Source organism: Neolamprologus brichardi, chromosome 22, assembly GCF_056152115.1.
Source record: "Neolamprologus brichardi isolate AB-2024 chromosome 22, ASM5615211v1, whole genome shotgun sequence".
NCBI classification, from domain to species: Eukaryota; Metazoa; Chordata; class Actinopteri; order Cichliformes; family Cichlidae; genus Neolamprologus; species Neolamprologus brichardi.
The window spans coordinates 8,093,711-8,116,268 of record NC_142124.1 but is presented as its reverse complement, the minus strand read 5'-3'; the positions used below and the strand labels follow the sequence as shown (position 1 = coordinate 8,116,268).

Genomic DNA, 22,558 nt, shown 5'->3' with positions numbered 1-22,558 from the left:
GAGGCTCATATGACTTGGGTGTAAAAACACCAGCACGGAAAGTTGTTTCTATTGTTTCACCGGCTTCAACATGACAAGTGTCAAGAGTTAAGCCTCCTGTGCTTCTACCTCCAATAAAACCTAATGAATTATAGTTTATAATCCTTCACAAGGTAAGCTGCTTTTGATCGATATCCGGTTAATCAGTGATACATTGTAGCTGAGCTGTTAACAAACATATCCTGGCTAGGACATTTAACAGCTAGTTCTAGCTTTAATTGGAAACGTTTAAGTATATTAACACTTATTTAATGTGTCTGAATGTTGATATAGAGTTACAGTTACGTTATTTAGACATATAATTACACCATGCTGTGGTGTGTCTTAGTGTGGGAAAAATGAGTTGATTTAGCTCCGTTTCCTGAAATATTTAATGATATTCATGTTACATCTACTGAAGGATGAACAGATGCTGTTTCTAAATATTATTTAGTTGGATTTATATTGATTTATTTATATATATATATATATATATATATATATATATATATATATATATATATATATATATATATATATATATATATATAAATATAACTCGTTAAAACGACAAGTTCTGTAGTAGGCGGTCCCTAAAAGTTTATGTAAATGTTTTAAGAGGTTTTATCTTTCTCTGCCAGTGCTGATAGTAAGACTTATTCAGCATTACATTGGACTACACAGTGTATCACACAATAACATAAAAACAAACTTTAACTTCCAGTTATGGATGGGAAGCTGGTGGAATATAATCTGCCAAACCTCGAAGCTGTGTTGATTTACATAAAGTTATGCATATGAACATTTGAGATCTGGTTATCCATCTTTACTTTTTCACCCCAGTTTCCTCCAAACTAAGCAGCAGAAAAAGTCAGTGTAATAATACGTTAACTATTCCTGAAGAGGTGAAATGTGCTCTGAGGATCATGATAGACTCTCACACACACATATTTGCACACACGCTCACTCGGAGGCACGAATCACATGGTAAAGGCAATAATATAAGTTTTGTTATACAAAACTCTTAAATGGATTAACAGAATACACATTGTGGGAGCCATCTGAGGATAACTGATAATAATCAGATTAAATTACCTGTTTAAAGGTCATATTAATTGTGGATATTTTCTAATATTCTTATCCTGATTGGGCTCACTTTCTCTCAGGGTTATTTTTTTTTATTTTGTTTTAGTTTTTTTTTGTGTGTGTGTGTGTGTGGTAACCATAAGTTTGAAAATACAAATCTGGAAAGTTCATGGTGCCTTACAACAAAGAGGTGAGCCTATAAAAAAGTACAGACTTTAAGTGTCATCACTCAGTGAGAGTGGTGCTTTTCCACACAGCTAGCTATTCAAGTTCGCATACTTCTCAGAGTGAAATTTGAAGTAAATCAAAGAGGAAAAAACTACTTGCAGATTTAATGACTGATTATTTGCATAAATTATTGTTATTAAAGAAACATGTCAGGCTGTAGCTGGATGAAAAGTTAATCTAAAAACACCCACAAGGTGCTGGGAAATCACAGCACACATGACAGCAAACACCAGAGCAAAACAGAAGAGAAAACCTGACACTATCAAAGTAAAACAGGAAACAACTGAGAGGCAGAAACAAAGCAGAGAGATGAGCAGACTCAGACTGGATGTAGAGACAGTGGAAAAAATGTGAGAGACTAAAATAAAAATGAAATAGAACCCAAAAAGTAATGACATTTCACCTGGATGTTCACAAAAAATGGGAACAGGATGCTCAAAGTCAAATGACCATGACATCAGAACCAAAACTGTAGGCAACAAGACTAAAAACTGAGGTCAACAATAAATACTTTTTATTTTTTCACTGTACATTTTTGCACCACAAACTGTAGATCTATTTTTAAAACACTGAGGGGATGACCTCAAGTAAAGGACAAATTAATGGCGATGTCTCCCTTTTTTCCCCAAAAAAGTGGATAATCAAAAAAACAACCTGGAGAAAGAAACCGCTGATGGAAAACCTCTCACAAACTTATACTCCATTAAAGTTCAGTCCAGCGTCTTTGAAGCTTTGAAATCTAGGACATGTTTGTCCGAGTCACAGTTTGGGACCAAAACACACAGACTGACTGACCAGGTGAACTCCTAATCATCTCAGCCAAGTGTGCCAGACAGCAGCTGTGGGTCAAAGGCTTATTCACAAAGCAGGAACTCCAGCAACACTTGAGGGAAGATGAACAACTTTAATAATAGACCAACGCGTTTCGGCTTGTGGCCTTCATCAGGGTCAAGCCGAAACGCGTTGGTCTATTATTAAAGTTGTTCATCTTCCCTCAAGTGTTGCTGGAGTTCCTGCTTTGTGAATTCTTTTATCCTCTCCATGCACCTTGGAAGCAGGTGAAGTTGTGCCAGAAATTTTTTTTTGGTTCAAAGCCTTATTCACAGTGATTACGAGCGTTCATTGATGAGATAAGAGAAGCCAGTGTCATGACACCAAGTTTCACTTCTTATGTGAGAACATCTTGACCTCTTTGTCTTATAAAACTCTGTAGTTAGCTTAACTACAGGGTTTCGATTGGGTCGTGTGGGCGTTTAAACACATTTAAAGTTCAGTCTCATGTGTCTAAAGGCTGCTGGATGAGCATCAGAGTCACAAAATATATGAACTTGAATCTACTGAGATGCAGAGATGATTAACTAAACTCATAATAAATGGCTCTTATTGCAGTCTACCAGATTTTCACTCTTCTACTCTGGATAATAAAAGCTTAAAGAAATCCCCCAGCCAAACTCCAACAGTCTAAAATTCAAGTAAATTAAGATTTACTATGATATGTCACGTAAATAATTAAAGTCATGATATTTAGGAAGCCGTTCCCCAGAAAGAGGATGTGAGGAAGTAACAGGAACTGTTTTGGAGTTTCACTGATAGAGATAAACTTTTATTTGTAACAAAAACAGTGAGAAGGAAAACAGCTAAATCTGTGTGTTGGTCAAAAGAAAGAAAAGCAAATGCTTCAGCTGTTAATTTAATTAATTATCTGTTGATCGGCCAGTTGGCACAGCTCCACGATCTTCTGCAGTTTTCCTCTTGTTTGAAACGTTTTCATCATTTGTCCCGATTTTATATTTTACCTCTTCATTATGTCTTTAAACTTAACAGACAGAAACAAAATGACTTCGAAAGAGATATAAAGACTTCCTGTAGTTAAAGAGTAGGTGTCATCTTTTCTGCAGAGCCTTTTAAAAACTTGCTGTAAGGAGCAGGATCGAAATGCAGGAACTAAGCAGGAACTAAAAGTCACTTCAGGTCATCTTCTCTCATAACAAACATACTCCAGCAAATAGATTTAGCTTACCACAAAGTCAACTGTCAGTGTTTTCCATCCTGCTTTAGATCTAATCTTTATGGTCTCATTTTGCAGCTTTTCTGTGTTGGATTATCCACGATGATCCACATTTATTTCACGTTTATTTCAGATAGACTGAAACATTGATTATTATTATAATTATTATATTTATCCATTGGTCCGGATTTTTGCAGCACATTTGAAGGATTCTTGATTAGATAGATTGTTAAAGTTCTTCAGCAGTTTTTGCAGCGTTGGATTACGAATTGTCCTCTCCCGTCCAACAGGGTGTTTGGAACAATATTGCAATGTCAAAGAAACCTCTGCATCTGTATTTCCCAGCAGAATATTATTGTATTTAAAAACTGTCGATCTATCACTTCAGCCTATTAGTGTTTTTAATGTTTTGGCTAATAGCTGTTGTGTTAATTTTCAGACATACACTGACTGTGGTAACCATGATTTAATGAAATCAATCAAACTTTATTTGTGGTTCAATTCAAAGTGCGTCACCGATGATGGACCAGCTGATAATTTAATAATATTTGTTTTGTAAAAGAGAAAGCTACAGAGAAATTAAATAAAATTATAAAGAAATAAAAACAAAATTTAAAATGGTGTATAAGCACAATCGGAAGATTTAGGGGAAAAAATGAAATACAATAAGAAAAATGAATTTGGAAAAAAATAAACAAATAAAATTTAACATTGTCAAGAGATTTATTCTAAAGACACTTCTTCAGCTAAGAATCTAAAGGTAGAAACACACAGACGCTGCAGTTTTTACTTGCAAGGGCGATCACAGAACGCTCACACCAGAGTGGGGGCCCTGTGATGTGCGCTTTGTACCTGCACTTGTCTTTATTTATATACAAAAGTAATACAACAGTGAATACGTCTATTCATTAACAGAGGAATGTTAGTGTGTAGGGAGTGAAGATAAAAGTGGTTCAGGTGTATGTGTGTGTGTGTGCGTTATTCTGAAGGACGTGGCCCCTCTTCTTGAAGATAAGAGCTTCCAGCTCTCCTCTTCCTGGCAGGAGTGAAATGATAACAGCTTGCTCAGCTATTATCACTGTGAGAAAGAATTTATAAAGCAAGTCTTGATTCCAACAACAGTCTAAGTCATAAAAGGGTCATCGCGCAGTATTCTATAATATGCAAACTTATATCACTAAAAGATTATACTGACTACTAAGTACAATTTTATATTGACAAACATAAATATAAAATTAGATAGATATTTAAATTTTTTTTAAAAAACTTATGAACAATTTGAAAATAATTCAGGAACAAATATAAAATGATCTATTATATTACATTAGAATAAATCCCTCCATTACATCCAACTAATATCAATTAAAGATAATTGATATTAATTATTAATTGTCTCTCTTAATATGTCTGTATTTTCTAACTTTTAATCTGATCTTTGGTCACACAAAACCTGGTTAAAACCACGTTTGTACCCGTGAAAACAGATGTGTGTCAGCCTGAGGTTGTGGGTTGTGTTCTCAGTTCCCAAAAAGCTTAAATTTATAACAAAGAGCAGCAACAATAACTGCTGTGTTAGTGTGAACGCTCTCTGAGCTTCATCGTCAGCATCATCATCTCCATCAGAGCCAATTCGGGCATCAGTAACTTAATGAGTTCAGACATGTGGAAGTATTTTGGAAGTGGAAGAGCCACTCTGTGTGTGTTTGTGTGTGTGTGTGGGTCAGCATGTTACCGTGTCCAAACCTGCTGCCTGTCAGCACGCCATGGCATTTGTCATGTGTTTGTAACACATCCTCTTTGTTGTGGTTTAATAAGTTGATCTTGCCTTTGCAGACGTCCCGGGCACCATGGTTCACTGACATCGACACAGACGGAATATTTTCCCGGATCCAGCCGCTCTGCCATGCCGCCACCCGATGGCTGCTCCATCAACTCAGCCGCTTCCGATGAGAGTGAGGACACCGAACCTCTCATCGGGGGTGATGAAAGTGAGGAAAACATTTTTTTACATGTTAATCTTTACCGGAAATATTGAATCTGCTTTGAAAAAATAAGCTGAACACGCAGCAGGTTGAGCTTTTGGTATCACTGAAGTGTTTGGATCTAATTTTGAACATGACTGCAAAAGTGAAGCTGTTACTTTTGTTGTTTTGTAGCGATGGTTTTCAGTTCTTCAGTGCACACATCAGCGTTAAAGATCACCTGTCATATAAGACCTCAATGAGGCAGCTGACATGGAATCACATGCCGCTGTAAAGATATAAACGATCTTAGTGATGCTTAGAGGCCAGTTTTCTGGCTTGTTACAGGAAAAATCTGCAATGCTTAAAGAGAAATGTTTGTAATAAGGTCAAGAAAATTATTTATCTATTCAGCTTATTTACAAAGTCTTCAAAGTTTACCCAAAATGCTCTTTGTGGATTTTTTTGTTATTTTTCCTCCAGTGAATGATCAAAGAACAGAAACTCCTGAGTACTTGTACTGATGATTGGAAGCAATATCATGCTTTCACATTGTGGTGCGAGTATGGAAGCAGCTCTTCTAGGGCGGTATCTGAAAGTAGTGCCTGTATTTGGAGCGGCTCAAACGTGCGTGGGAAAATTACCTAAAAGAGGAGATCTGCCAAATTTAAGGCTCTTTAAAAAATACACTATTTATTTCTCTGTGTGCGATCAGTTCCTCCTCGGTGCTGCTCGGCCCGCTTCAACCTCGCCTTCCTGATGTTCCTCGGCTTCACTGTGGTCTACGGTCTCCGTGTCAACCTCAGCGTCGCCATGGTAGCCATGGTGAACAGCACTGACCCAGATCCAGACGGAAACCACTCCGTCACCAACGCCTGTCCACCACCATCAGGACGCGAGAACACTAGCAATAACTTCCAGCAGCCTGCCGGGGTAACGCCGCTCGAGCATTGAAAGAGCCGCCATCATGATCTCTCCTCACGCTTTATTTTCTGTGACGCCTCCTCTCTGTGTCCTCTTGCCCCAGGTCCCTCACTACAACTGGGACTCTGAGACTCAGGGCTGGCTGCTCGGGGCTTTCTTCTTCGGCTACCTGTGCACGCAGATCCCGGGCGGCTACCTGGCCGGTCACTACGGGGGCAAGTTTTTCCTGGGTTTGGGTGTGCTGGGCACGGCTGCCCTCACTCTGCTCACCCCTCTCGCTGCCAAATGGGGGTCGTACTGGCTGTTTGCACTGCGAGCTCTGGAGGGCTTCGGAGAGGTATGACAGTGTTTTTCTTTATTTCTTTGACAGGTTCGTTTAAGCTCTGAACACCCATCTGTGGTTAAGGTTAAAAGTTTGGTTGACCATATGTAAACGTTATTAAGATAAGATAACCGTATTTATACTAAGATGGATTGATTAAATAAATAAATTATTGCTTGAACAAAAATCTTTGAAAGGTAAGAAAATAATAGGAAAACTCAAGATCTCAGAGAATAAAACTCCAAATTAGGGGTTTAATAAGTTGTGGTATGAGGAGTCCTGCGTCTGCTCCTATGGGTGATACAGGCCTCGCTCTGCCAGCGTGATCAGCTGTGAATGACCAAAAATGTAACGGGAAGAAAAACCATTGGTACACTTTTTGGTTTAACCTTTTTCCACCTACATCAAGAATGACTCCAGGTGTTTGTAGTTGCCAACGTAAAAAGCTTCTATAACAGCGGGCAGATTATTTTCTTTACATTGTCTCTGTGTGCATCTTTAGGGTGTGACGTTCCCGGCGATGATGGCGATGTGGGCTAGGTGGGCTCCTCCTCTGGAACGCTCTCGCCTGATAGCCATGTCGGCATCTGGGGGCAGCTTTGGCGCCTTTGTGGCCCTGCCGCTCACTGGCTACATCTGCCAGATGCTGGGCTGGCCCACTGTCTTCTACATCTGTGGTGAGGTGCCACCACAAGCCATTTTTTTTTTGCCTTGAAGACACTCACTGTTTAGCTCTTTGCTTTCACTGCCAAATCTGCTGATTCTTTTAATCATTCACCTCCTCTTCCAGGCAGTGCTGGTTGCCTCTGGGCAGTCTTTTGGTTTATCTTTGTGTCAGATGACCCTCGCACCCATCGCCGAATCAGCAAAGAGGAGCGAGATTACATCATTAAAACCGTCGGACCACAGGTACGAGTGAAACGTTAACAGATATTTATTTACATTGATCCTCGTGTGTGTCTCTGTCAGGGGACCCTGTTATAATCTGACCAAGCAAATCCTTCGTGTTTTTTATACTCCTTATATTTATCTGGAGCTATTTGTGTAAATCTATTTTATACATAAAGCTTCAGACTCCATGTGACAGTTGTTTTTGTTTGTTTTGTTGGTCCTCATCTGCTTTTTAATTATTTTGTGCTCTATATCAGCGGTCCCCAACCTTTTTTGCGCCACGGACCGGTTTATGCCCGACAATATTTTCACGGACCGGCCTTTAAGGTGTCGCGGATAAATACAATAAAATAAAACTAGTACCTGTACCGAAAAAAAGAAGATTTATTCATAACACACGTGAAAAGACCCGGGAAAACCGAGTAAACGATAAAAACGATAACAAAATAACGCTGAAAACCGATAAAAACCCTGAAAACTATACATTTCACACCTGAACCTCAACTCTCGCGGCCCGGTACCAAACGACTCACGGACCGGTACCGGTCCAAGGCCCGGGGGTTGGGGACCGCTGCTCTATATAGGGTCTTTGCTTTGAGAAGCACTGCTCTGTGACCCCGTATAAGGAAACTCCTGCAGATTCACGGGCAACACATGACCTCAGTCCTGCCTTTTAGTTGTTAGATTAACTGGGCATCTTTAGTAAATACCAACAGCAGCCTTTTTTTAACCCCAAAAAGAGATTTGCAAATGTTTTTTGTTGTTTTTTTAAGTGGAAAAAAGTGGTAGTGTTTATACAAATGACATTGTTTTCCATTGCTGTTCAAAATTGTCCCTCACCTGCTCCTATGTTGTGTATTCTTTTCTACTACCTGCAGTGAAGAGTGACTCATCACTTCCTTTATCTGACTTCCTGTTTCCATTTCTCTTACTGCTCTGCTTTTTCTTACTCCCTCTTCCCCGCAGCTGACCTTTTGTCTCAGTTGGTTTTATATCCAAATATATTTTCGATCCAAATATATTATAGTTTGATCTTCTTCAGTAGGTTTCGTTTCAGTTTAGATTTTATTGTTTGAAAAGGTTTCGGAGGAGGGGGAGGGGGAATCACACTGATGGACAAGTATTGTGGTAAACCTGGTTTTATGGGCTTAACAAGTTCAGATTTGGTTTTAAAGTACAAACAACTGCAGATAAACCGTCACATAGACATTCAGGTCTCAACGAAAAATAATTCCCTCTCAGCTTTGTTTGACCAAACTAATAAATAAAGATTAAAAAAGACATTTTCTGCATATTTTTATGCTGTTTTGTACAGTTTTTGGGCAGTGCAGAAGATCATTTTGTCTAGTTTTTGTTTTTAGTTTAGTTTTTTACCCTTCAGCCATAAAAGGCTCGTGGAGTATGGTCATCATTGTCCATGGGCAGGTGACATGGACACCCAGGTCTCCATGGGTGTATCTGCTAAGAATGTAGACCTCAAGGTTTGAGGTCAGAGGTCAGGTTTTCTGAAAATCGTCTGAGTGTGATAATTCTAGAAGGAAGTCACCTAGGATTTTGAAATTGATGACATAAGTCTATCTACTAGGAGGCTGAGGGGGACCACTATCTGTCACCAGTATGTTACTAGTTGTTTTTTTTTACCTATAATAACTTAAAACAGAACATCCTTCTTAACCCTACAGATGTTCTGTCTATGATTATGTTTTATTGCTGCAGAGTCGAATCCAGCATTAGTTATTTTGGCAGATGATAAATGAAAATTGAAAACGTAAGCAGAAACACTCTTTAGGCATGTTATGAGTGTTGATGTTGCATGGTTTGTCCACCAGAAGACACCCATTTGCAACAAATGGAACATCATAAATGCAGCCAGCTGATCCAACCTGAGCGTAAACAAGTAAACAAACATCTGCTCGGGTAAATCTGTTTGTGTTTCATATGTCTGAAATGAAAACGTATTGGCTGACATACTGGCTTTTAAATCGTCAAATATCTGCATCAGTATCGGTCTTAAAAACCCTATATAATAATAATAATGGATTGGATTTATATAGCGCTTTTCAAGGCACCCAAAGCGCTTTACAATGCCACTATTCATTCACTCTCGCATTCACACACTGCAGTCAGTACTGCACACTGCAGTATATCAGTCAGATTCTACTGCAAAGTTCTTAAATTGTATTATTTCAGTACATTGTTATGATTTTTCTCTAACCTGAACGATGCTTCAGGGTACAGGTCATGGCTGGTCCTTGCCTTTGCTGCAAATGGCGCTGTCTGTCCAACTGTGGGCCATCATCGTCACCCAGATGTGCTCGAACTGGGCCTACTACACCCTGCTCACATCCCTGCCCACCTACATGGACGTCATCCTGCATTTCGACCTGCAGTCGGTGAGATTTCCCTTCACTTGTTTCATGTTTACCGAAGCGCTTCAGATGTTTGAGATCAGAGTAGAGACACATGAGACTCACCCGAGTAAAACTTGGATGTGAAATTTCAGTTTTAATGTTATGATAGATTACAGGGACTTTGTTTTATCTTTGACCTCTGCTTCTTTTTTCTCTTAATTGTAAAAAAAAAAATAGAAGAATTGAAACAGTGTCGGATAGTAAACGTGTAGCTTTATCCAAAAATGTGGAGATGTCAGAGAGGAAATCAAGTGAAAGTCCCAAAATCTGAAACTACAGCATCAGCTCCACACTTTCCTGATGTCAGTGTTTATATTTTTGTATTTTTGTGTTGGGACAAAGTCTGAACATCTGTCTGTGTGTCTGTATCAGAACGGCTTCCTGTCCTCTCTGCCGTACCTGGGCAGCTGGTTGATGGCGTGGGCGTCTGGAGTCATGGCGGACGCCCTCATCGAGCGGCGAGTGTTCAGCGTCACTGTCGTTCGCAAAATCTTCACGCTTGTAGGTAAATAAAACTTGAGTGCTCATTTCATCTGTGTGCAGGCTTATATACATATAGGTGTTTGCATACTCAGAAGGTAAAACAGGAAGTTAGTCTCTCAGGTTAAAGTCTTGACTTTTAAGAGAGTTTTACATCCACTTGTAAAGAATTGTGTGAATTTTCTGGCCTTGCCGGGTTAGAAAGGCTGCTGGTTTAACATTGATATGAAAACACAGTCACAAAAGGTTGTCCACGTGTTTTTTGGGCAACATGTGAATCCTGCAAGATCTGTTTGGTGAAACCTGACTGAGGAAAGTTTATGACCGAATCGAGGGTAGAATCAAACATTAAAAAAATCCTGCAGAATTTCTTCTTTCATATAAGGGCTCTGTGGATTTAAGGTTCTGTGGATTTAAGGTTCTGAGAGGGTAAAAAAAAATATGCCTGCTTTTTTAAAGTGCAAATCTTACTGCATTTTAATTTTTTTTTAAACTTGCACAACAACGACAGTATAAGCCTGTCATGAGTCAAACCTAAATATCAAAGTTGTTCCTGATAACAATCTATTGTGAAGTCCATTCAACTTGATTACCTATTCATGCCTGACTCTGTCTTCATGCTGGATTCCTGCTATGATGACTCATGAAATCCTCCTAGAATACAGGATGCAGCTGAATTCACAAAGAGCAGAAAGCCTTAGAGTCAGCAGCAGCAGTCAGCTGATTTGTTGGAATTTGGGAGTTATTTTGAGACTAATAAGTTTGCTGGATCTCAGTGTTCCTCTGCCAGCAAAATCCCACTTTAAGCCAAGGCACTGGAATTACAAACATCCAGAAAGAATGAGAAACACGGCACAAACTAAACTCGGCTCATTTGCAACACTTCGACAAATGTTTTACTACAGAGATCATTTTATGTGATTTGTCTCTGGGTCCCTGCCCGAGATGAAAAACTGTGTTCATCAAAGCTTCGTCTGCAGATTTTACATGTGACACAGGAACAGTTGCTGTTCAACACAAACAAATGCAGATTAAAGTTTGAGTGACTTAATGAAGCAACGCTGCCCCCGTGTGGTTTAGTTTGCATTTGTTGTTGTGAAGCGATAGTATGAGGCCTGCAGGACTCCAGGTGACTGTGATTATAATATACTTGTTTTTTAATGCATGTGTGTGTGTGCTGTGGTTTTACTGGTCTGGGATGAATGTGGCCCATGCACTGAAGTGAATTTCCTCCCAGTAAAACCAACACTTCACTCAGAGTAACTACCGTCCTAAATATTAGTGTGGGTCTATTCTGCTTTTCCTGGTTTTGTTTTTATATACGATGTTTTTGAATTAGGTTGCATAGCTCAATAAAATAAATAATATATTTTTAAAAAAAAACAGAAGTACAGATCTAAAGAAAAGAAGTACACGAGGTAAGACAGATTTCTTTTCTCTTCCCTTATGGACTAATGAGGTTAGAATATGTGAAAGTAATCCTTGTGAAAAGCTCAGGTCTCACACTCCTCTAAACAAACAGTTTCTGTTTTGTTTTTTTATTTTGACTCTGTGTGATGTCATTGAGAGCTTACACACTCCCACCTGCTATTGAAACCTTCTGTTTGTGAGTGTCAGCCAATTGGAAGGAAGCAGCCTTTAAAGTGAGAGGAGCTTGTTTCCCGGAGGATGAACAGAGGTGTAGTATCAGGGCATCAGGTATAAGCTAAATAGGGATTATTTTGGACTTTGACTAATGCAAAGCCGCTCTAGTAGTGTCCAGGTATAAAGACACAGAGCTGGACATGAGTAGATCAGATTCTCTCTTAAAGAGATAAAGTGACCCAGTACTGTTTTATTTTTTTCCTGTTCCAACGGCCGTCTCTTCTCTCCTCAGGTCTGTTTCTGCCCTCGGTTTTCCTCGCGGCTGTGGTTTACACCGGCTGCGACCACATCCTCACCGTCACCTTCCTCACACTGTCAATGACAACGGGAGGGTTCAGCGCCGCCGGAGTCTTCATCAACCAGATAGACATCGCTCCTCGGTGGGTGTCGTCGTCCAAACAGCTGATTAAGTTTTTACTGCTTAACAGTTTAAACCCCGAAAACATGAAACACATAAAAGCTGCAAATCACTTAAGTGAACTAGACATTGATAATCAGAGTCCACAGATCTAATGAAGACTTGGATAAATGTGGCAAACAGGTACTTTGTTTCCTGCTCCTGCAGGTATGCAGGATTCCTGCTGGGAATCACCAACACCTTCGGGACTATCCCGGGGGTCGTGGCGCCGATCGTAACGGGATACTTTACTGAAGATGTGAGTATAAAGGCTAAATTCATCATCTCACCAGAGCACAAAGTCTTCTTGAGTAGGGTTAAGCTATTTTATGTCTTCCTAACGTGAGGAAACCTTTCATAGCAGAAGCTGATATGCCAAAGTTAATATATGAGGCTCGTTTTGAAAGCTGGAAATGTGACGTAAATAAAACACAACCCTAACCTAGTTTGACCCTGAACTACAAAGCGAGGTCACTATTTTATGCTATCTGGATTCATTTATCCAAACTATGGCAATCAGGATAAACGAAGGTGGTTATCATCTCGCTAAACCCAGGGTTTATCAACCTAGCTATGAAAACATTCACATTAAAGGGTTGGCGTTGCCGGCATCTGACCAATCACAAACATGGACAGTGATAATTTTACAAATAAGGATAAAACTTTATTACAGGAAAAACATGAAGGGGTTAAACATGTAAAACAGACTTGCATCACTAAAACGGATGCAGACATATCAGCAAAGTATTAAAAGTACAATATGAATCTCTGTGCAATACTGTATTAATAAAGTTCAGGGAAAGCTGGCAAAAATGCAGACTCTGTGAGGTAACATATCGAGCAGTATCACAGCTCTTTCTCAGACTGTTAACACCTGGTGGTGTAAACGTTCTGAGAGCAGTGAATAAATACAAAAGCATAGATTTCTTACAAATTAATATAAAGTCCAAATTTACAAATAGTTGCCCTTTTTATCTATCATATATAATATAAAATAATACAATTGTTATAAAGTTTAAAACCAATACACGGAGCTGTTTTAGTTCTCTCTTTCTAGTACCAGAGACGGGTACTAGAAAGGGAGAGAATATTACCCCGGTACTCGCATCTCTACATTGGCTACCAGTTAAACATAGAATCGATTTTAAGGTTTTATTATTTGTTTTTAAAGCCCTCCATGGTTTGGCTCCAGGTTACATTTCAGATCTTCTTAGCCTGCACTTACCCACTCGATCTCTGCGCTCCTCCAGTCAGATGGTTTTATCAGTTCCACGCTCCCAGCTCAAATCTAGAGGGGACAGGGCTTTTTCCATTGCCGCCCCGACACTCTGGAATAGTCTTCCCCCCTTCATAAAATTCTCTTCATCCTTGGAAGTCTTTAAATCGAATCTCAAGACCTACTTATTTTCCAAGGCTTTCGGATCTCTTTGATATTACATGTCTTACAATTCTTTTTTTTTTTTTAATGTTTTCTTTCTATTTTAATTCTTTTATTATATTATCCCTCTGTTCAGCACTTTGGCCGACACTTGATGTCTTTTAAATGTGCTATATAAATAAAGATGACTTGACTTGACTTGTTTTCTAAGGACTGGTTGATCTTTTTATCTCAAACATAACCTGCTCCAGGTCTACAGCATAAAAATCATGTACCTCTGTGTGACTAAAAACCCAGGTTTAATCATGAAGTTATCGAGATAAGCCCATAATCCTGCTTTAGTGCTCTGTCCTCTGGTGGATGTTAGGAGGGTTAAAGTCGGGCTGATGTTGCCGGACGTTTGAGTTCTCAGGTTAATGGCTGCAGCGTACGTGTGAAAAAACCTTAGACAGGAATAGGAATGATAATAAAATCATATCTTCATATTTTTATTTCTTCAAGGTGGAAAATACACAGAAAGCATCATAAAATAGTTGAAAGCAGCAATAATTCACTGTCAGATTCACAGTGTTTAACATTCATCGTCCTCTCCTCTGGTTGGCAGCACACTCTGGCCGGCTGGGCAAAAGTCTTCTGGGTTGCCGCCGGGATCAACGCGGGCGGTGTCGTCATTTACACGTTATTTGGCAGCGGCAAGCTCCAACCATGGGCCCTCACTGAGGAGGAGCGAGCTGAAGCTGAGAGGAAGAGGAACAGGTCCATATCACATTAAAGCAGAAATATGCATCAGCAGCAGAGCCTTTAAAGACACATATACAGTTAGCTAGTTTTACACAGTTTTCTGATTTTAGAGAAACATGTCTGGAGGTTTAATCTGTAAATTTAGGTATGACTTAAGGGACTTCATGCAGTATTCACACTTCATGAACCAATAATGACTTCAGAGGTACAATATGCTCTTCTTGTTTACGAGGTGAGCTGATAGACTTATTTTTACGGTAATTCCAGCAACTATATTACAGCTTATGGAGCATTTAAAATTTCCTGTTAGGCACATTTTTAACCCTTTAAATTCGCTGGGAGGTGAAATTTCAAGGGTTAGAATGTTATCACTACTTTTAAGAAAAGATTAGTTTTGGTGCAGATGACATATTCGAACACGTGCTGCCTTTTAATAATCAGGAAACACGTTTACTCTTGTTGATAAAGTTTTAATCGTTTGTATGTGAGTTTTGTTTAAAATTTTCCTGGTGATTTTGTTTCTTTGCACCTGTTTGATACTTACGACACTTCAGGTGAGACCAAAACATATCACTTTTTATAAAGTTATTTTGGTTTTTCTTTTAATTTTACCTTGAACAAGGTACAGTTAGGAACAAAATGCATATTTTGCACAACAGGAGGGTCACTCCACATAAAATATACATATCTGGGGGAAAAAACCCACCATCAGGTGATTTTTCTTTAAAGTAAAATAACTTTTATACATTTAATGAAGCTTTGAATCTTCATGCTGTGAATATTTTCTGGGTTACAGGCCATCAGAGTACACAGGGATGTGTTAAAATTTTGGGCTATTTTTTAAGTCACTTATTTTTTTTCCAGCATTTTTTAGCCTTTTTAACCTACACACAGGATATATCCACACAAACGTTTTTCAGGATCGGTGTCATGGGTTATATCATAGCTCAATAGGAAACAACAATTTAATATCTTTGATGTAGAGGAACAAGAATGATCACTGGTACCCTGGATGTTTGACCTGTTTTCTTATAATTCAATGGAGATATCTGCATTTTGGGTATACTTTCAAGCACCATATGACCATGTTTTACGGGAGGCTGATCTAAACAAATTACATCTCATGAAAGTTCTTATTTTTTCCTACATTTTGATACCAGCATCATCTTCTAGCTCAGATTTCTTCTGTGTTAAAAGAGAGAAACAACGTCTTGCTCTTTGTAATTGCTTTGACATGCGCAAGTTTGGATCCTGAAGAATGTTTTTAAAGGTAAAACTGAAAGCTTTACCTCCAGCTCAGCTCTCTCTTCACCACAACAGTCATGTTCAAAGTCCATCCCACCTAACCCTCCACCGTCCCATCACTCATGGATAAAATGCTCCCTCGCCTGGGGCGAGGGAGCATCCTCCGACTCAGAGTTAAAGATCCTCCGTTTTCAAGCAGGGAACCACAGCCTCAAACTCTCATCCTGGTTATTTCACATTTCCTGTTCAGTTTCTGTCAGTTTCCTTTGGGACGAAACGTCTTCAGACAGGAACATCCAGCTGCTGTGAAGCTGCCTTCAGTGTGGCTTCCTCATCATCTCAAAATCATCCAAATCTTAACCCACCCTGTGTACTTTGGGAGCCTGTAACTCAAGAAATACTCACAGTATTATAATAAAATTTTGCATGGTTTCATTAAAGATATGAAAGTTATTGGACGTAAAAATCAGCAGATTTTGAGGGGGTCAGGTGGGAGACACTGAGTAATTTTTCATGAAGTGATCTTTTTATTAGTTTTTCGCACAGCTTCGTCTTTGACTGCTTTGTTTGCAGTTTTCTGACCACTTCTACAGACTGTTTATTAGGACCAACAGAAGCACTTTTCAATGACATGAATACTCAGGATGTTTTATTCTGATAAGAGTGCCAAAGACACGTGAAACCTTACATTTTAGATTGGAGTTTCTTCACTTGTTTTTAAGACTTAAAGCACATGGGTTTGCTTCAACAGTAAGAAACTTCCTTTTATAAACTATAAACTTTTATAAACTACAGTAATTATTGTTTCTATATGATCTAAGAAATACCATCATGCAGTTCAAAGAGCACTGTGATTGTAAAGATGTGATGATTTATTCACCTCCTCTGTGCTTTAAAAATGTGTGATGTCATGAAAATGTGTGCTTTTATTTTGAAAATAATTTTGTTTTTACTTGGATTACCTGAAAATTAAAGTGATTGGCATGTAACCCTCGTAATGTCCTCCCATACTCCTTCTGTCCTCTGATTTGACTGTTATGTAAAACATGTGGTATAAATTGTCAATCAGTTCTGTGTTACAACTTCAGTCTTACTTCGGTCCAGTGCATTACAGCAACATTTTCTCTTAATTTTGGAATTTAGGGCCTAATTTCCATAAAAGTATATCATGTTTTTTGAGTGAAAATTAAATGAAACATTGAATTATTTTGACTATTTAAATTATCACAGAGTAGTATATATCAAAATTTAGTGAGGATGCTGTTTTTGAATCATTTGATAATCACATCTGTTGTCCTCTGGGGTCAAAATTTATCCTGTCTGGTTTGATTGTTACAAAAAGAATATAAAGTGGATACGTCATTCAATTCCAATTACAGCTTCATTCAAACACATTAACACAATTTCTTTATTCCATTTGAAGCTTAAGGCCAATAAGACCTCATTCACCATACTTGGTGCTTTATAAACAAAACTTTTCCCGTCCCCCAGATGGGAAAGGGCTCCTTCAAGTACGCCTGGGTGCTCAAAAAAACTGACTACTCTTCAAAAGACATGATGGACTTTTTTAAGTTTACTTTTTTTCCCAAGAAAAAAATCTTCAACTTTGTGTTTATTCGTGGTTGTCAAGGTCACGGTTATGGACAACAGCAAGTTGTTCATTACCGCCACCAACTGGCAAGGAGTGTGGACCTGAATGTCACTTAAGGATTAGAGCCTATAGCCTGATAACTTTTACTTCTTGAGTTATTTCTAAGTAAATCAGTTGAATCTAGTTCAGTTTAATTATATTTAGGTTTTGAATCAGTTGAATCAGAAACAGCAAATAAGATGCATTGTGTTTGACATGTGATGTGCATTATATATTGGTAACCATTGCAAAAGTGTTTTGTTTTTGTTTTTTTATCTCAGAAGTGAGTTCATGTGAGAAAATGGCTCAAGGCTATTGTGTGTTTATTTCTCCACAATTATCCTTGGTGCAGTCTGGCTATTCACGTTAGAAAATTCCTGCGCATTTTCACCTCTGTTAACAATCTCTCCTTCATTTTCTGTTTTAGTAGATTTTTTATTTCTGTTTTACTAAAGCTGATAATTAATTCAACTAATCTTTTCCCATTGGCCTGGTTTACTAGATATCTAGAGCACTTCACTCTCAGACTGCAGGTTTACTTGTTGTTCCTGGGGTATTTAAAAGTAGAATGGGAGGCAGAGCCTTCAGTTTTCAGGCCCCTCTTCTGTGGAACCAGCTTCCCCTTTGGATTCAGGAGACAGACACTATCTCTACTTTTAAGATTAGGCTTAAAACTTTCCTTTTTGCTAAAGCATATAGGACTGCATCAGGTGACCCTGAATCCTCCCTTAGTTATGTTGCAATAGGTGTAGGGTTTTAGTCTAAAGTACCACTCAGTAGTGAGCAGCATAACCTCTGAGGAATTTAAACAGGCAATTCAATTCAAATCAGTTTTATTTATATTGTACCAAGTTACAACAACAGTTGCTCATATTGCTTTATAATGTAAGGTAAAGACTACATAATATAGAGAAAACCCCAAAAACATACCTGATATAAAGATATTATTTTTAATGGTTTTAACTGGATTACCTAAAAATGAAAATGAGTGGCATGCAAAGGGACTCCTTTATCATATTTCTTTCATTTTATGGATTATAAACTGCTGTGATAAAAGAAGCATAAGCATACAAGATGCAACAAAATGAATGTCTCAACAGTCACATCACATGATCAAAAATTTAGAAATGTATAGACATAAAATTTTATTTCTTGTAACAAAAACTTCCTTCAACTATTTGTATACCAGTCAGGGTTACATGCCTCTAAGAAGCCAAGAAAGATTTATATGTAAGACTTCTAACCAGGGTTATTATAGTTAGCCTAAGTGTGGGTAAAAAAAATGTTTTAGCTAACTGAAATAAAAACTATGTTGTTTAAAAAAAAAATGAAAATAAAATAATATTATGTACTCAAAAAATGTAAAGTAAAAAAATATACATGAGACATCTTCAGTTTTATTCACTTTGGTTAACTACTTTATATTAATGCACCTACATCTAAGAGGCTTTGGGTAATCTATTGTTAAGTGTTGCATTATTTTACAGTTCTAAAGTTACAATATGACAGAGGCTATATGATAAAGAAACTTAAAGTAAAGAAACAATCTTTTTTAAATTAAAAAATAAAAACTATTTAAAAAATTAAAATCAGTATTAACTGTTTCTAAAGCTACATCTACAGGCGTTATTATGTTTTCAGTGAGATCTGAAACTCTTTTTTGAAAGAGACCTGTGTACAAATCCCCATACAAAATAGATTACAGTCACTTTTTTCTTTTGTTTTTTTTATTTAAAGAGACATTTATATATTCACATGATTTTACAGTAAGCAGTAAATGCCCTCGCACAGTCAGCTTTGCTGCACCCAGTTCGTCTCTACACCCACTAGATGGCACAAGAAAATACATTTAACGTTTGTGTCTGTTTTCTCCTTTTTGCTTTAGCTCTCTATATATTTACATAACAAAATATATTTTGTTGGGTTGATATATCACAGCCTTGCATGTTATGCAGTAAGTTGAGTTTTGGTGTTAGCATTTATCAGAATAGAAAAGAAACAAGTTAAGAAGTATTTTCTTAACTAAAACAAACCAATTTTGAAAAAAAAAACTTTTAGTTGACTGAAATAAATGTTAAAACTAACAACAAACAATGCCGTGAACTTACAAAAGTAACTCAAATAAGATAACGATATATATATATACTGGAAATGTGCTTGGTTTTGTAATTTTTGCGAATTTGGTTTAAACTACACAACCTAAGAAGGCTTTGACGTTTTTTATTATTAGTGAGACATTTTATTGATACTGAGATAGGGTTTCTACATTACTGGTTCATCAGTAATAAAACGCTTTTTTATGCTATCTCTGTATCTTCAGGCTGCTGTTGTAGCTCCGTGTGTGTGTGTTTCAGAGGGTGTGCCGCTGGTTTCAGCGCTCCGCTGGAACTTGCATCAGACAGACCGGGAATGACCCGGATGTTAATGGTGGAGTCAGTGTGGCGTTGGTGTAACGGGAATCATATTCGTGTACACACGTCCTCTTGCCGTCCTTTGCTATTTAACGGTTACTGATTCTACAAAAACGTTTCTCTTTCTCGGTATTTAATACAGGATGGTTACTGCTTTTTACGTGTAATCGTGTTTGTTGTACTGACTTTGATTTACGAACAAAAGAATATCTGGCGCTAGCTTGCAAGCTAACATAATTTTTAGTAAAAGGTCGTCTGTCTGTGCTTACACTGGCTCATTCAAACGTTTTCTTTTGTGTGTGTGTCGGTATTCACCTTATCGCTCTTTCACAACTATCGAACAAACCAACCCACCTGCATGTATTTATTCTTGGTGTAATTTAGCTTAGCAGTTAGCATTTTACAGCTAATGTGACCTAATTGATATTTTTGGGTATAATGTAGTTAGCAGGTATTCACCCCTTTGGTGTAGATAAATAAAGCACAAAGACACGCCTGCAGGAGATGACATCTATCCTGTTCATAAGTAATCAGTCAGTATTTTTGTGTTAACTATTCCTTCTTTTAAAATCCAGATTCATATTAAACATTTCAGTTTGCTCACTCACACAGCCCTGAAGTCAGAAATGCATATATATGTGAAACATTGCTGCAACTAACTGACTGAAATTGTTTCATGCTGATTATTTGGGAGACACTGGTTATATTTAATGATTTTGGGAATCATTTCACCTTTATATCTGAACCTAAATGAAGATGAACTAATGAGATCATACTAATATTAATTGATCAAAATCACACATTTTATTAGTGTTGAATGCTTTATTGAACATATTCAAAATACTACATTTGCAATCAGGAAAACACATTTTATTAGTGAGAGAAATAATGTTTATTTGTATTTTCTAATACAATATTTTAACTCGGTTACATATCAAAGAGTGGCATATGGGTCAGGAGATATCAAAGAGGCATTTCAATAACATGAATTGAGGCTCCAATGAAACAAAGTAGCAAAGGCTAGACATTATTTTACCCTGCAGACTGTTAAATGCATGCAGTCTTCTTCTTAACACTTGGAGTGTGAAAGAAATGCAGATGAGAGCCAGGAAACCTAAAGGGAATACTCTGAAAGCCTGAACATGAGTGTGTGGAGGGTAGCAGCCAAAAGGAAATGTGAGCCCAGCAATGTGTTGCAAATGTGCTTTATTTGCATTAACTGTCCCCATTCCTGCAGCTCATTCAGGGTGTATTTGCATACACTGTCTGTGCTGACTTTGCTGTTCAGATTCAGTTACCTTAAACTGACTGTATGCACATGAATGCCAATGACGTGGGATTTTCTGAATGTTAGCAGTGATTTTTTTTTACCCTGCACCCACTCAGACACACCAGTTATGTTTCTTAAAAACTGGCTCACAAAGAAAACTGATGTACCAGGACTGAGAGGATGCTGCTGCCGCCCACTTTTAAATCATCATCAGCATCTTTTCTGTGTGAGATCTCTGCTACACTCTATACCCAAGAGTATGTGGGCATGTTTGTTCTGGAGGCTACAACGCACAGTACGACATTAGATTAATACAAGGGTGCCAATTGTGTTGAAATGATATTTTTTCAGTAACATTCATAGCTCTTCCTGGTGGGGTGATGCTCGATCTATGTAAGGTTTTTTAAGGTTTCATCCACTTTTTTCTTAAGATCTATTTTGCAAATAGTTGGTTTTTGAATACTGACACCATGCCAGATGTGTTTCTTTCTTATAATAAATGCATAAGTCTGCAAATATAATCTAAATACTGAATTACTGCCCAAAGATACTCCTGAAACTACCACCATAAGACTATTAATACATCACAAAGCTGAAACATGTAGCTGCCATCTTGCTGAACAAACATATACAGCCATCTCTCTTCTCTCATATCGTGACGCCCCAGATGAACAGAGACAGACTGTGAGCGATACCAGAAACTGACTTCACTGTGAAACTCTTGTTAGTGAGAATAGTTATTTTCACAATTCAGTTCAAGTATATTTATTTATGTATCCAGCATCTTCTACAACAATCCAGAGGAAAAAATTCTATAAAGCTTTGGCTAATGGTGACATATTAAAAAAATGTTATATGACATTTAACATCAGCTATAACACATTTATGAAGTAGAATCTGTATAAAATACAATGATAAAGGAAAAAACAAAAAATAAAAGAAAACAAATGTCAAAGTAAAATATAATATACTACTATAAAATAAAAATATAACACTCTGACTCTACTATAAAGTGGCTCCGAAAAGTAGAATAGGTCAGCAAAATTATATTGCTTTATATAAACTATTACAATTAACTATTTTAGTCAAATATTTAATGGTCTAACCTGCATAAATGCAAAGTTTAGATTTTTTTTATTGTGAAATGTCATTTACTTAGCATATACAAGCTACTGGTTTAAGAAAACAATCAGTCTAATTGGACCTAAGCATGTAGATAAGAAGGACAGAAGCTACTTTCAGTTTTAATACTTTATTTAAAATACTAGCTACCATATACAAAACCTTCATTTAAAAAAACAGATAATGTGCTGACAAAATGACCTTTTTATTTATTTGTTTTTACAATAATGTTACCCAAGTCTGCACTCATAAAATTGTCATTCATTTCTCTCCAAATAAATAAAGCTGATCCCATATTGTTATTTTTCTAAACCCAGACTGGACTTTACCAGATATGTTAATGCCTTTAACTGCTTTTTAATACGTAGTTAGTGTTTTGAAAGGGTCCATC

At 37.6% G+C, this 22,558-nt stretch overlaps 1 protein-coding gene across 1 annotated transcript; it reads left to right on the top strand.

Moving 5' to 3' along the window:
• Positions 1 to 5: 5 nt before the first annotated feature.
• Positions 6 to 16,723, top strand: LOC102799208 (sialin). Its single transcript, XM_087835409.1, has 11 exons — positions 6 to 152; positions 5,174 to 5,328; positions 6,017 to 6,234; positions 6,329 to 6,562; positions 7,050 to 7,224; positions 7,338 to 7,456; positions 9,670 to 9,831; positions 10,222 to 10,354; positions 12,206 to 12,353; positions 12,539 to 12,629; positions 14,353 to 16,723. Exons 2-11 carry the CDS (start codon positions 5,244 to 5,246, stop codon positions 14,518 to 14,520), a joined length of 1,533 nt encoding a protein of 510 aa, XP_087691535.1. The 5' UTR covers positions 6 to 152; positions 5,174 to 5,243; the 3' UTR covers positions 14,521 to 16,723.
• The last annotated feature ends 5,835 nt before the right edge of the window (positions 16,724 to 22,558 follow it).

Excerpts from the sequence above, each read along its gene's own strand:
- LOC102799208 (XM_087835409.1), top strand. The coding sequence starts at position 5,244 with ATGCCGCCACCCGATGGCTGCTCCATCAACTCAGCCGCTTCCGATGAG. Across the intron at positions 6,563-7,049 it reads CTCTGGAGGGCTTCGGAGAG|GGTGTGACGTTCCCGGCGAT; the intron begins GTATGACAGTGT and ends GTGCATCTTTAG. Across the intron at positions 7,225-7,337 it reads CACTGTCTTCTACATCTGTG|GCAGTGCTGGTTGCCTCTGG; the intron begins GTGAGGTGCCAC and ends CTCCTCTTCCAG.